The sequence below is a fragment of the Microcebus murinus genome, chromosome 14 (genome assembly GCF_040939455.1).
Source record: "Microcebus murinus isolate Inina chromosome 14, M.murinus_Inina_mat1.0, whole genome shotgun sequence".
Classification (NCBI taxonomy): domain Eukaryota; kingdom Metazoa; phylum Chordata; class Mammalia; order Primates; family Cheirogaleidae; genus Microcebus; species Microcebus murinus.
This window is the reverse complement of record NC_134117.1, coordinates 23163745-23177340: the sequence shown is the minus strand read 5'-3', so window position 1 is coordinate 23177340 and position 13596 is coordinate 23163745. Positions and strand designations below refer to the sequence as shown.

Sequence of the window (13596 nt, the reverse complement as noted above, 5' to 3'; positions counted from 1 at the left end):
GGACAAAGGAAGTTTTCAAGAACTATGAAATAAATGAGCGAATAAATGAATACTACGTACAGTATATTTCTCCCTTACAAAAAGCTCAAGGGTACATATCACTGCCCCCTTTCACCCATCAAAAACCAAACTGATTTCTACTTATATCAGTGTAGCCTTAGATCTTAAACCCAGTATTGGAATTGTAGATTCTCTGCCCTCTCTACCACACACACAGCTGCTGAACAAGTAAAATAGTTGCAGCCACCATGTTTTTTGGCATCTTCCCCCACTCCTCAATATCTCCCTTCTTTAAAACCTGCCTACAAACAGCTATTGCTGAAGAGGTTCTTTAGGTAGCCATGTTTATATCCTGCAATGCTTCTCTTGGACACAACTGATTGGACCAGGGCTGGACACCTGATCTATGGTCTGCCAAGCCATTGGCTAGCCAGGAACCAATCAGATCCAAATTTCAAATATGGCACTCAGAGGATCAGAGGCCATGGTCAATTGTTGGCAGCTATCTCAACTGAAAACTCACGCAGTGTCTGGTGCTGACAAACCAACACCATGCAAACAAGCTGCTGGCACGGGTGAAGGGGAAGAAAAGGAAGCCTGGTCTGCAGTTAGGAGAAGAGCACAGCTGTGCTTCAGATCCACATGGTACGCAAGAGAGCCAGAGTTGCTGCTTTGGCTTGTGCTTTCTGTGGCTCCCAGCCCCAGCCTCCAAAGCTGGGATTTACTTCTCACCCTTGGGTTCAGTAAGATTTTCCTACATCCTTCCAATAATCTCTTGAGAAAGTCTAAGTGAAATTTCTACTCTCTGCTTACAACTCAATTGGGGCAAAAGCATTGACTCTGGAGGGGAGAGAAGATTCTCAAACTTTCCACGACTCAGTTTTCTTGTCCGTAAAAAAAAAAAAAAAAAAAAAAGATGGACCAGAGACCAGAGGAGCTCAAAATTCCCTGCTTCCAAGAAGTTTAAGAACTCCCAAAGTATCACTCTGATGCCAGGAAATAAGCAAAGACTCAGAGAAGGAAAGTTGAGTCAGGAGAAATTCTGTTGACTAATCTCCCCACTTCCTCCCCTGGCCTGTAGTCCTGAGAAGAAGGAAACAATCTTGGACAGTTGGAGGCAGCTTTGCTCAACACTGTGATCAGGGCAGTTAGGACCACGACACCACCACCTCTGCCAGAAATTAGACCCAATTATGCCAGCCGGAGAGTAAAGCCAATGTGGTCTTTGGGGCACAAGAATGTATGACAAAGGAGGCTCTCAGGCACTGCTGCTGCTGTCAAAGGTGGAGGGGTTTCCAAAGACAACAACAGTGGCTGCTGCAGGCCCTGGTATGGCCTGCCAGGTGCAAAGCTACCAAAGCTATTGAAGCTTTCTGCTCTATGTGTCCCTGTTGATTGGTGGAGAAGAAGAGTCCTTTTCTGGCTGGGCACCAGGCCTACTGCTTAATCAAATATGCTTTCCCTAAAGCCACTTGGTCCTGCTTTGGGTTTCTTTAACTTTTCTTCTCTAGGATAGGCTATCCTCAGTGCTGGGTACACTCTTCAGATACTCTCAGCTGTTTCCTGCCCCCAAGTTCAATGGATCAATTAACATGAACTCCCACTACCTATGAGCACCACAGGAGGGATACAGAAGCATCCTTCCACAAGGATGTTCCAGGGAGCTCTGCGGTCATCTCGACCAGCCCACAGCCCCGCCAACTTGGGCTTCCACCTGGCTTCTGTTGAGGAGAGATCTCAGCTCTTGGACCCTAAGGATATTACTTAACCTGTTAGCCTGTTACTTCAGCCGCAAAATGGCTGAAGTGCCTTCTACTGCATGGGGTTGTTCCATGACCCCAGAAGAAGGATGCATGTGAAGTGTGTGGACGGGCACCTGGTATTTACTGTCTATGGACTCAGAATCACCTTCCAGACACATCTCTCTTTAGACCAATGAAAATGCACAGCAGTTCTGATGAGCAGGCAGAGAGAGCCAGAGGTGGCTGGATCCCTCTGTGGACATTCTACTTGAGGGACAGCCAGCCAAGTGAGAGGGGACACAGGCAGAGTCTTGGCACCCAGTAGGCAAGGCGAGGCCAGGAGGCAGGGATGGTGCTGACTGGGGCTGTGGCCCAACAATGCAAATGGAAATGCCTCAACACGCCCACCACCTCCCAGGGTCAAAGGCATCACAATTGGGTCTTTGTTCCAGAGTTCAGAAGCCGCACTCACCACTCCTTCCGAAGCCAGCTCACAGGATGCACAACACGCCTCCTCTCCCCCACGCCCCCACTGTCAGCCTCCAGCTTCCCTGATCAGGAACCACCCTCCCAAGGATCTGCAGTTTGGCCCTGTTCCCTTCTCCCCTCCACCCACTAGTCTCTCTGGTTGAGCTGGTTATATACTCCAGGCCTCCTGGTTTCTGATAGCAACAGATAGGGTGGGTTTGCAAGGGCAGGCACAGCATTCCAGGTCCCTCTGTGGTCAAGATACTCAGCTCCCAGAGAGGTGGGAAAGCCCGATCGGGGAGGCTCTTTCTATCCCACACCCAGGGTCCTAACGAGTTACCCAGCCACGGGAGTTCAGACCTGGGAAAGGGTTCAGGGATGTCAGTTGCTCCAGCCCCCACTTCCAAGCAGCCACAAGGTCACATCTTACAGAAGGGATAACTGAGGCGCAGAGAAGTTAAGGGACCTGAAGTCACCCAGCCAGCAACTGCAAGGTAGACTCCTACTTCTAAGAACAGAGCTCCCTCATAGAATCTGTGTGCCAGACTGAGCGGCTCTGGCCGCAGGTGGCAATGGGGAGCCAGGGAACCTGGGCCACCTCACATAGCCATCAGGAGCTCCTCAGGACAGCAGTGTCTCCACACCTTTTCCAAGCCTAACACAGACCCCCACGTTTTCAAGGCTTTTCTTCCCCCACTTCTGGGCAGAACTCCAAGTGTTCCCAGGGTCCTGGATATGGGACAGGGAGGGAGAGGTCTTAAAGCAGGATGGACTTTCTTTCATGTGGTGTCTCCTCACCAGCCACCCTGGCCAGTGGCTGTCTCCCAGAGACACAGGGGCTCACCACCTCCTGCTGCTCAAGGGGTATACAGCTGCAGAGCTGAGACAGGGCAGGTAAGGTGGCAGGAGGCTCCGTAAGCCAGAAGTTCTGAGAAGACCCAACCTTATACTTTCCTGGTGCAGGCTCCAAAACAAACACCTCCTTTACCTGGGGTCTCCCATGTCACCATCAGAGATCCCTTCCTTTGGGTCTCAAGGTGCTTAGGGTTTCCATAGCCAGACCCCACGGCATTGCTAGCTTCCTTTGGGAGCAGGGAGGTGGGGCTGTTAACATGACAAATGCCGGGGGCAAAGCTGTGCAGGAAGGAGATCAGTGTGGGCACCTGGGACATAGCTCTGCCAGGTGGGGACTGTCACTGCTGACCAAGCTGGTGATGACTCCAGACACAAGGGCAGAGCCCGACCCGAGAGGAGAACAGCCTATGAAGACCCCAGACCCAGGAGGGCCATGAGTCAGGTCTACACTGGCATCACAGCCCTGTTCTCCTGAGCCTACCTTCCCCCCCAGGAGGCCCGCTAGGATTTCCTTAGCATCCCTGCAGCTCCTTGCACACACACCACTCCCCAGAGGCATAGGAATCAGGAATACCCCAGTTCTGAATGACCTTGGGAGACTTGCTTCCCCTCAATCTCTCTGAGCCTCAGTTATGCTATCTACATAATGGGCACCATGGTCCTTTGGTTTGCCTTCCTTTCAGATGTCAAAATACTGGAAGGGGACAGAGTGGGACAAGGAGAGGAGAACAGGCCCCTCGCCTCTGGAAGAGTCCACCAAACAGTCCAAGAAGGCCTGGACACAGGGCCTTCCCTGCAGCAAATCGAAACTAAAACAAAACATTGCAGGAGCCAATTCAAGCCCCATCAGGCCGTGGACAACTGCTGATCGATGTCCTGGGCTCAAGTCCCATCCCTGGCCCTGTAGGGGCAGGACAGGCCTGCACCTGGGGACTGACAGACTTGGGGTCTCTCTCTCCACCTGCTGTGACTCCTGTTGGCAAGGACACCAAGGCACTTTGGCCCACTCTGCAAGAACCTTGGAACCAGCCCCCTCTGGCAGCTGGCCCCTGGGTCTGCTGCAGGACCCTGGCTGGCTTGGGGACCTGGCTTCATCCCCCTTCTGGGCCCTCTTCCTGCGTCCTGGGCCTCCAGCTCAGCAGGGGGCAGTCAGCTCACCGGCTAACACTCGCCAACTCCCCCAGGCCTGGCCCTTCCTCGAACTCATCAGGGGGCTGGGGCCCCGGGACCCACGGTGACGTTCTGGCCGCCTGCCCTACCAGCTGGCTGCATTCTCCTGCCCTTGCCTGGACCCAGGCTTGGAATACAGCCCCGACAGGGGAAGCTGCTGGTCACCCCAAGCTGAAAGCCACCTTCCCCGTGGGCCTCAGAGGGCGTGGAGGCCTCAGTGGCTGGACGGTACCTGTGGCTTCTGCCCTGGCCTTGGGTTAACACAAGCCGGTTAATTACCCCAGGCAGGGGAGACATTCTTCCACCACCAGGCAAACTGCTGGCCTGCAGCCCAAACCAACAGGGGGAAACTTCAGCCTCCTCAGCCCTCTCCCTGCCAGATGGAAATAACGTATAGCTGCAGAGGTGGGGGAGGAGGAAGGAACAAAAACCAGCCGGGCCGAGCAGCCAGGCCGGGGCCGAGTGGACAGCCGCCAGCCGGGCACTCACCGCTTTCGTTCTTCTCGATGACATCCACCACCTCCCCGGCCTGGAGGCTCAGCTCCGAGTTCTCCTGCTTCTTATAGTTGGACACCACCACGTACTGTTCCAGGATCATGGGCTCGGCGTTGGTGTCCGCACCTGGCGAGGGCAGAAAGCACGCGGTGAGCCAGCGGCCAGCCATGGCCCCGCGGCCGGGGCGCCCCCTGTCCATCGGCCTCCGTGGGGGAGGCTGCTCCGTCGCCAGCGCCGCTCCGAGGGGCAGCCCGCAGCCGGGGCTCGCAGCTCGCTGGGCCCCAAGGACAGGCCATATAGCAAGGCCCCACACCGGCCCGCTGCACTGCAGGGGCCGGGGGACATGGGAGCCAGGGGGCCGGGGAGGGGACAGTGGAGGAGGGGGGAGAGGCAGAGGAGGAGGAGGAGGCCGAGGGAACCCAGCAGAAGCTCCTGTGGACGGGTTAGTCACAGCCCGGCATGAGGGCGTCTGCGGAGAGGCCTGGGGCCGGCGTGGTCTCTCCAGACTCTCCGGCCAGCAGGGGCACAAGGGGCGGGTGGCCCATGGGGGCAGAGGTCGGAGCACAGGGGGGAGAAGCGGGACAGGCTAGGAGGAGGCTCCTGCCTCACCCCCAGCCCTGCGAAGCCAGAGAGAAAAGGCAGCCCGCTCCCTCGGGCGGGAGCGGGCGAGGGCGGAGCGGGGAGCCAGCGCGGGAGAGGACTTCTCCACGGCCCAGGCCCAGGCAAGGAGTCAAGAGGGTTTGAGGCCGCCAATCACCGGGGCTTGCTCGCAACCCTTAAATAGAAACACATGAGACCCGTCGAATGAGGAGCCGGGGGTGGAGGCAGGGGAGGGGGTGGATGGAAGCAGGGGAGGGAGGAGGACCAGACTGTTTACTTGAAACCCAAGAAGAAAGTCCCAGCCCCAGCGAGCCCAGCCCGCCCCCTGCCAGCTTTTCCTCAAGTTCAGCAGTCCCTGCCCTCGGGCAGCGGGGCACTGAACCGGCTCAGGAGCCCAGGGCCAGCCCCTAAGCCCCGATGGCCCAGCCTGGCCACTGCCCTCTTGCCACACGGAGACTGCCTCAGTCTCCCTCTGCCATTTGCAGTGCGGGGCTCGTGGGCAGGCTCCTGCAGCCTCCAGCTGCCCTCTCCCGGCGGTTTTAGGGGCTGGAGGGGTCAAAAGCTGGGGCATAGCAGAGGGTGGGCACATGGGCCCCAAGCTCCCAAAGCAAGCAACTTCTCTGTCCTCCTCAGCCACTGGCCCGGTGCAACATTCATAAGCAAGCACCAGGCTGGAAAGTGGAGCCTGGGCTGAGTGCCCATCTCAGCTCGCTAGCTGTGTGGCACTGCACATGCTGCTTGAACCTCTCAGGGCTTCAGCTGTTACCACCACCACCATTAGGGCGTGGGTGGGAATAAGACACCTAAGACATTACATGCCTTGCTAGGAGCTAAAAGGATCCACAAGCCAGGGACTGACTAGTCACCTCCTACAGGAAGCCTTCCTAGACTACCTTCAGCCCAAAGCGAATTCCCAGTACAATTTTTGCACGATGTGTCTGCCAATCTCCTTGAAGCCTGGGGGCTTTGCACCGCTAGCCTGGCTACAGAAATGGCAGAGGGTCTCCAGGCTCCACGTAGCCCCACCAGTGCCCCAGCTTCCAGCCACATTTCCCAACACCCGAGTCTGACCTGGCCAATGTTATGTGCCAGGCGCATTTACTGCCCCGTTCATCCAAGTGACACCCCTCTATCTGCGCTTTTCACAAATGACTAGTCAGCTCCCACAGCTGGTATGTAGAGAACCATATTCACTCAGTACTTTTTTAGGTTCAAGCCTGTCTGTCTTTCCATTACAGAACAACTGCCACTGATTTGTTTCCATTCATCTCATTCTTCTAGCACAATGATCCCCAACTTGGTAGCACAGAATCACCTGGGGAGCTTTAAATGCTGACGCCTGAGCTCCAGAAAGCCAGGCTTCATTGCTCTGGGGCCCAGGCATGAGCATTTTTAGACACCCTCTCTGTGCCCCCATGGTGCTGGTGTGCCGACAGGAGTGAAAAGCATGGCTTGAGTCCCTTGGGTGCTTCTGTGTGGAGGTTCCGTCCACCCTAGGATAGGTGGGGACGGCCATAGAACTCTGAGAAACCCCACAGAGGTCCTCCTTGGAGGGGAAAGAAACCCACTGTCCCCAGCAGTTTTCTCCTAGGAGGTGTGGGTCCTACAGGCCCCGCTGAGCCCTTTGGAGACTCAGAGGGACTCTGTCCCAGCTGAGGCGTGCCCCATGGATTCGCACATGCATAATCCCAGGCAGCCCCTCCAAAGCCAGGATAGTATTTCAGGCAGAAATGCAAACAACAGCTGGGCAGCAGGGCCCGCCCCGCCTCTGCACTTGGATGCAGCCAGCTTCTGTGCCTGCCCCTGCCAGCGGGCAGGGCAGCACCCGGCACCGCACGGACAGACTACCTCCCGCTGTGCCGGGGCACAGCACAGCAGTGCCAGGCCTGTCCCGGAGCACGGGGCTTGGAACCTCCACGGCCAACAGCACTCCTCAAGTGCACCTGGCAGGAAAAGGGCCAGCCTCCGTCCTGTGATACAGGGGCTCCCTTCCCAGGCTGGGGGGCACTGGGCGAGAAAAGTTGGAAAGAAGACTCAAGACACGAACAGAAGAGAGGAGGTCCACAGCAGGGCAGAGCTTCCAAGTCCCGAGAGTGCCCAGATCACGGCGACAGCACCAGCAAGCCTTTGTCAGCGCTTACTCGGTGTCAGCGCCATGCACCCCGCCGCTGTCTCGCGATCCTCACAGCCGCCCCATGCGCAGGTCCTGCTGGAGCGCCATCTTACACATGGGCAAACTGGGCCGCGCGGGGGCGAGCGATTCTCCTAACGTCACGCAGGTGGGATTAAAGCAAGGCCATCTGACGCCGTCGCTTATGATCTCAACTCCCACGGTGCACACAGCCTTCGGGCAGTCACTGCTGCCTGGTCCCCAAGGATGGGCCCTGCCTCATCGTATCCCCGGATACCTGGCACATGGTTGGTGCCTAATAAAGACTGGAGTAGGGCCTCTTGTTGACTCTTGACACCTCTCTTGACCAGACCACGGTGCCTGCTTGCTGCCAGGCACTCAACAAACGTTTGTGAAATGAATGAGTAAAACAAATGAACCAAGCGGCAGACAGATGGACAGAGCGATTTGCAGGTTTGTTGAGTCAATATGCACAAACCGGGCGGGACCTCACCTCGGAAATATGGGAAAAGGCAGTAATTGAACTGGAAGGGGGACAGGGGAGAGGGGGAAACGGAGGTGAGGAGGAGCAGGGAGCTCTGGGTTTGTGCTGGAAGATGCTAGAGAGGAGAGGAGGAGGTGCCGGGGAGTGGGGAGACATCAGCTCATTTCCATCCAAGCCAAGAAAATCTGAGGCAAGATTTCAAAGCGGAGGAAAATCCACACACCCACACCCCTGCCCCCACAGCCTTCCTGGAAAATTGGCCCGAGCCCTCTGAAGGCTGACACTCTGGGTGACAGGTAGGAAAGTTAGGAAAACGCTCTCCAGGCACCAGGGAACACGGACAGGCTGGGGCGCTTCGTGGAGGCTGCTGCAAAGGTCGTGGGATGGACACACAGACACGCGCTCTGTCCTTCCGGCTGCCCTCTCTCCGCAGCACACGCAGGCTCCCAGCTCGGCCCTCTGGCAGCAGCCTCGTAGGGTGTTGCCTGCCGGGCGGCGGGAGCTGGGAGCAGGTATCCAGATGAGAAACCGCTCGCAGGCCAGGCGGGCAGTGGGCGGTGATGTCATCCCACAGAGGCTGCTCTGGATCCCCTCCCAGCCAAGGCCCGAGAACCGGGGGCTGGAGGAGTCTGCCTGAGGTGGGAGGGGGCAGTGGACGGGCCTCTGTCTTTAGATGAGAAGGACTTGGCAGCAGCAGGGAAGAGTGTCCCCCTTCTAGAGACTAGAGCCTCTCCTGGGTTGGAAGGGGACTTTGCATGAGTCTCGTCCAGGGTCAGACTCTTGTGCTTTAGTAGAGCCCCTGGCTGGACCTGCTGGGGTCCTGGGGGTCTCCAAGACCCCTGCACCCCACCCTTGCCTCAAACCTGCATTCCTCCAACTACCACCTGGATGGAACCCTGGCTCCTGCCTGATCCCGGCTGCCAACTTAAACTTCTAAACGATGCTTTTGCCAAGTCAGTCCCCTGTTCTAACACCTTCTATGGCTCCCTGTTGCCTGTGGAATAAAGGCCAAATTCAAGCCCAGTCTTTCTTGCCAATATGAGCTCCCTACATTCCCTGACACCCCACTCTCGCCATTCATGCAACAATCATGATTCAACACATGTGTACTGAGCACCTACTATATGCCAACAACACTGTTCTATGCAGGTTCTTACTTTCCAAGCCTTTGCTTTAGCTGTTGGCCCCTGCCTGGAAAGCCTTCCCCTTCTCTCTCCCAATCCCAACTCTCTCCAGGCATCTCTGCCCTCCAGGAGGCCTCTGATCCCCACAGCCACAGTGCTCGCTCCTGCTCCCTGCTGGACTTCCTGCTGGGCACTGCTCCCCAACCAGACCACGTGTTTGAGACTCTTATCTTGTTCCTGATAAGAGCTGACGCCCCAGGACTGGTGCCATAAGACACGACAAAAACGTAATTACCTGAGATTCATGATGCAAAAGCTTAGCATTAGAGTCGAAGGGTCTGAGGTCCAGTCCTGCTCTGTCCTTCCTAGCGGTGTGACCCCAGGGAGGACAGTTAACCTCTCCCAGCTTTAGCTTCCTCATGTGTAAACAGGAACAATAAAGTATCTACCTCCCGGGGTTATTCTGAGCACAGAACAAAGGGGCAGGGGCTAACACCCAGTGTAAGCTGTAGGCAGCTGTTTACAAGACAAACAGGCAATGGCGGATCTGGGGGGGTGGGGCTGGAGGTTTTGGTTCCTCTGCAGCTTCGGGACCAGCAGGCAGCTCGGGGCAAGGGCTGCAGGCACCAGGAGAAGCCGGGGCAGGGAGGCCAGGGCACTGTCCCTGCAACTTGCCTCCCCCAGACCCCACTCCAGGCAGGCAGTGGGCATTTGCTAGCTGGGGAGAACCGGATTGGAGCCCCCTGGGCCCACTCCAGGGCGGAGCCAGGCTAAGCTGCCAAGGACCCTCATCTCTCGCTAACATCTCTCTCCTGCTGAGAAGCCAGGCCTGTGGCAGCCTCTGCCCAGGCTCCCCACGACCCCTAACCCTGGCGTCCCACCAAGGTCCCTCCGGCCCCTCACAACTGGCTCCTCCCAGGCCGGACTGGGCCTGCTAGCCCCTCAGCTATACGTTTGGTGAATAGAATGTATTGCTGTGGGCCAAGTGGGCTCTGGCTTTCTGGCTTGTGGAGAGGGGAAAAAGGGACAGGAGCCCAGCGATTAGCTCAGGCCCTCGGCACAGGGAACACCAGGAGGATGCCTGAGAGGCAGGAGTCCCCACGCTCCCACCCTCTGCCTTCTCCTCTCCTCTGGACCCCTCCCAGGACGACCCCTCCCAGGACGCCCCCTCCCAGTCCCTGCTGGCAGCTGTGGTGGGAGGGCTGAGCCTTAGGCTGTCACCCCTGTGGTTGGCCCAGCCCCCGGCCCCTGCCAAACCGATCCTTCTGCCTTGTCCCCAAACTTCCAGCCTGAACCTCTGCTCTCAGGTTTGGGGCCGGAGGCATGGGTGGTGGGTAACACTTTCAGGAATGGAGGGACCCCCCTAGAAGACCCTTCCGGAAATCCCATTTCTCTCCCGACCATCTCCCTCTAGGAGCTAAGGACCCTGCCATACTGGCTTCTCTGCCATTGTCCAGTAAGACTAAAGGCAAGTTCCTGACCCCTGGTCCAGCTCTTCCTGGCCACAAGCCGAGGCTCAAGTCCCCAAGGACCAGCTCGGCCAGGCAGGGCAAAGCCTCGAAAGGCTCCTGAGGCCAGAGGCAGCTCCAAGCTCTGGAGCACTGGGGCATGGGGACTGTGACCCACCCTCAGTCTCAGTCACAGGACTGTCCTGCTCTAATCCCAAATCTCCAGCTCCCCAGAGATCACTGGAAACCAGGCTTGGGCGGCAGGGACCTCAGCACCCTGCTTCAGTTTAAATCCCTGAAATGACGTGAATCATCTCGTGCCGGCGCATCGCTGGGACGGCCGATCGAGATGAGCAGAAGCTGATGGGATGGGAGCCCCTCCGTCACCCGAGCGCGTTCTGTGTGCTACGCTCCTCACGAGGTAGTGTGACATCCCTTAGAGAGGTCATGCAACCCACCCGAGGCGGCACGGCCAGGGCGCGGCAGAGCTGGGACTCACGCCTGCGCGCCCTGGGTCAGAGCACATGTGCTCACACACGGTGCTCCCGGGTTCCCGCTCCTCGAAGGGCTCCCAGGCTGGATCTGAAAACCAAGAAGTGTCGACCAGGGAGGCAGCGGGCACAGCGAGTGGCAGGTGCCCGACTTGCCGATAAAGGACCACTACACATCACAGGGAAACATGCAGAGAGCGGCTGTGGGCACCAGCTCCCACAAACACATGCCTGGAACACACATGTTCACATGCATGCAGTACCTGTCACGTCCTTCTTGGGAGACTCAGCCCAGCTGGAGAGCCACACTTCCGAGTGCCCCGAGAGCAGGCAGCAGCAGCAGGAGAACAGAGGAGAGAGACGGTTAGGCAGGCAGGAGGTCCACAGCGAGTGGCTGCAGGCGCCGCGTTAGGCCAGCCACGGGCGGAAGGCGGAGGACGGGAGGGGAGTGATTTCCTGGCCCTGGGCTGGCTGATGGGCGTGGGCCTATATGATTACAGAGGCACTGGGACACAGCGGGCTGGGACAGGGATAATGAGGTGTCTGCCGAAACGCAGGAATCCTCTGGAGCACAGAGACTCCTGCACAACCCCCGCCTTGGAACGGGGCCTGTGGGTTATCATGGCCTGCAAAAGGCAGCCCGGCCCCTCCTCTCTGGCCATGTGGGTGGCTGGCCCCACAGGGCCTGGCGGTTCCAAAAGCCAGCAGGCCCAGTGGCCTGGACTCGGAACCTCGAATGTCTGGGTTGGAGCAGCCAAGGCCAGTGTCCAGGTCTTGGGCACCACATCCACTGGCCCTCATGTCCCGTCCAGCCTCCGCCACAGCCCCACCCACTGAGAAAGACAGACGGGCCCTGGCAGAATGGAAGGAAGGACATGACTGCAGAGTCTCACTCCCCAACCCCAACCCAGAAGGACAGGGACCTTCAGTGACAGAAGAGATGAGGGCTCTATTCCAAGCTCAGATGGTGGTGTCCAATCTGGGCCTCAATTTCCCCACCTGTGAAATGGGGTTAAAAGTTGTCCTCCTGCTAAGAGGGAGGAGAGCAAAATCAAAGCACCGCAAAGAACACATGATTACGGGATGTGATACCATCAACATTATAATGAGGCAGAAAGCTCTTGCTCTCATCAATGGTATGAACATTCTAGAATATGAGAAGTCATGATACAGAGAGCACTGACAAAGTCTACGTATAGGTACACATCTTTAGCCCCATTGTACAGGGGTGGAATCTTTCAGATAGGGAAGTAACTGGCTCAGGCTCGCATGAGCCACAAATGGAACCAGTCTGGCGGCATCCCAAGTCTGCTGCTTTCTCTGCCGGGCTGCTCAGCACCTCCAAAGGAGCGGAGCACTGGCTGCAATGGGGACAATTACAGGAAGTGCTGAGCTGTACGTCTGGGAGACAAACCCTTGTACCACCCACCCGGTGCTGGCCGGGACAGCGGCCTGGCCCATTCACAGACAGTACCGATAAACAGCAGCAAACATTTACACAGCATTTACTCTCTGCCAAGCACTTTACACATAGTAACTCATATAATATAACAAACCTACAATGATAGGTACTATAATTTCCTTGACTTTGCAGATGAAGAAGCTGAACCAGAGAGGTTAAGTAACATGCCCCAGGTCACACAGCTAGTATACTGTCCATCTCTTCCGGGGACACTGGCGATCGGAGCTTGATGCCACTCACCATTTATTTACAGGACCTAACTCTCTCCCTTGCTGGGCAAGCCACTTCCCCATTGCAGGCCAGCTCCCCGTGTAGACCCTGGCCCTGCCGGTTCTGTCTGTAAGCCAGAAGAGTGGGGCTCTGGTGGAGAGGCTTGGTAAGGCCTCAGGAGTCAGACTGCTTGGGTTTGAATCTAGATTCTGCCCCTTTGAGGAAGCAACCTAACCTCTCTGAGCCTGTTTCCGAATTTACCTTCTGAGACTCTGTGATGATTAAATGAGATAATACATAATAGTGCCCAGCACTGTCCCTACTACGTAGTCAGCGCTCATTAACGGTTAGCGGCCACTGACGATCTCTCCCATGAGCGTGGTTAGCATGAGCCTGGCTCCCTGGGTTCAGTGAGCTCTGGGGGCTCCAGAAAACTCACGCGCCTGGGGCTGCCAGGATGGGAGCTGGACGGTGCTTGATACTGCATGCACCAAGAAAGCTGGAACCGGTCAGAGATCCTTGCCCACAGTCACCCTCAAAGACCAGGTCACCAGGAATCGGAGGCAGAGGGACTCCTGGGGATGTCACCAGAGTCTCTCCCCAGGCCTAGGGGGTCAGCATCCTCCTTGGGTAGCCTCGAGGGCCCAGGGCTGAGATGAGGGAGACACACCTAGGACCTCCAAGGCTTTAAGCTGGTGTGGTCAAGGAGGTCTGAGTTCAGAATGTGGGGCTTCGCTGCCTGGGGCCCACACCTTGCTGAGGTTCCAACTCCCTACTGTTGTGCCCCAGAGATGTGGCCACATGGGCTGCCCCCCAGCAAGGCCATGCCGGGCCCCTGCCAGTCCCGTCTGACCCTACATAGCCTGCGCTGACTCAGCTGGGAGGTCATCCACGTCTTTCTCCCCCTCGGCTTGCT

At 57.3% G+C, this 13596-nt stretch overlaps 1 protein-coding gene across 5 annotated transcripts in view; it reads right to left on the bottom strand.

Moving 5' to 3' along the window:
• The window catches only part of SH3PXD2A (SH3 and PX domains 2A), a 224724-nt gene that overhangs the window by 54057 nt on the left and 157071 nt on the right, over window positions 1–13596 (bottom strand). For 3 of the 5 annotated variants that reach the window (XM_012770504.2, XM_012770484.2, XM_012770507.3), the window contains 2 exons: window positions 11272–11316; window positions 4725–4856 (listed from right to left, as the gene is read on the bottom strand). In XM_012770504.2, coding sequence (XP_012625958.1) covers window positions 4725–4856; window positions 11272–11316 — 177 coding nt within the window. The remainder of the gene's footprint in view (window positions 1–4724; window positions 4857–11271; window positions 11317–13596) is intronic. The other 2 variants (XM_012770499.2, XM_076009812.1) reach the window with 1 other exon arrangement.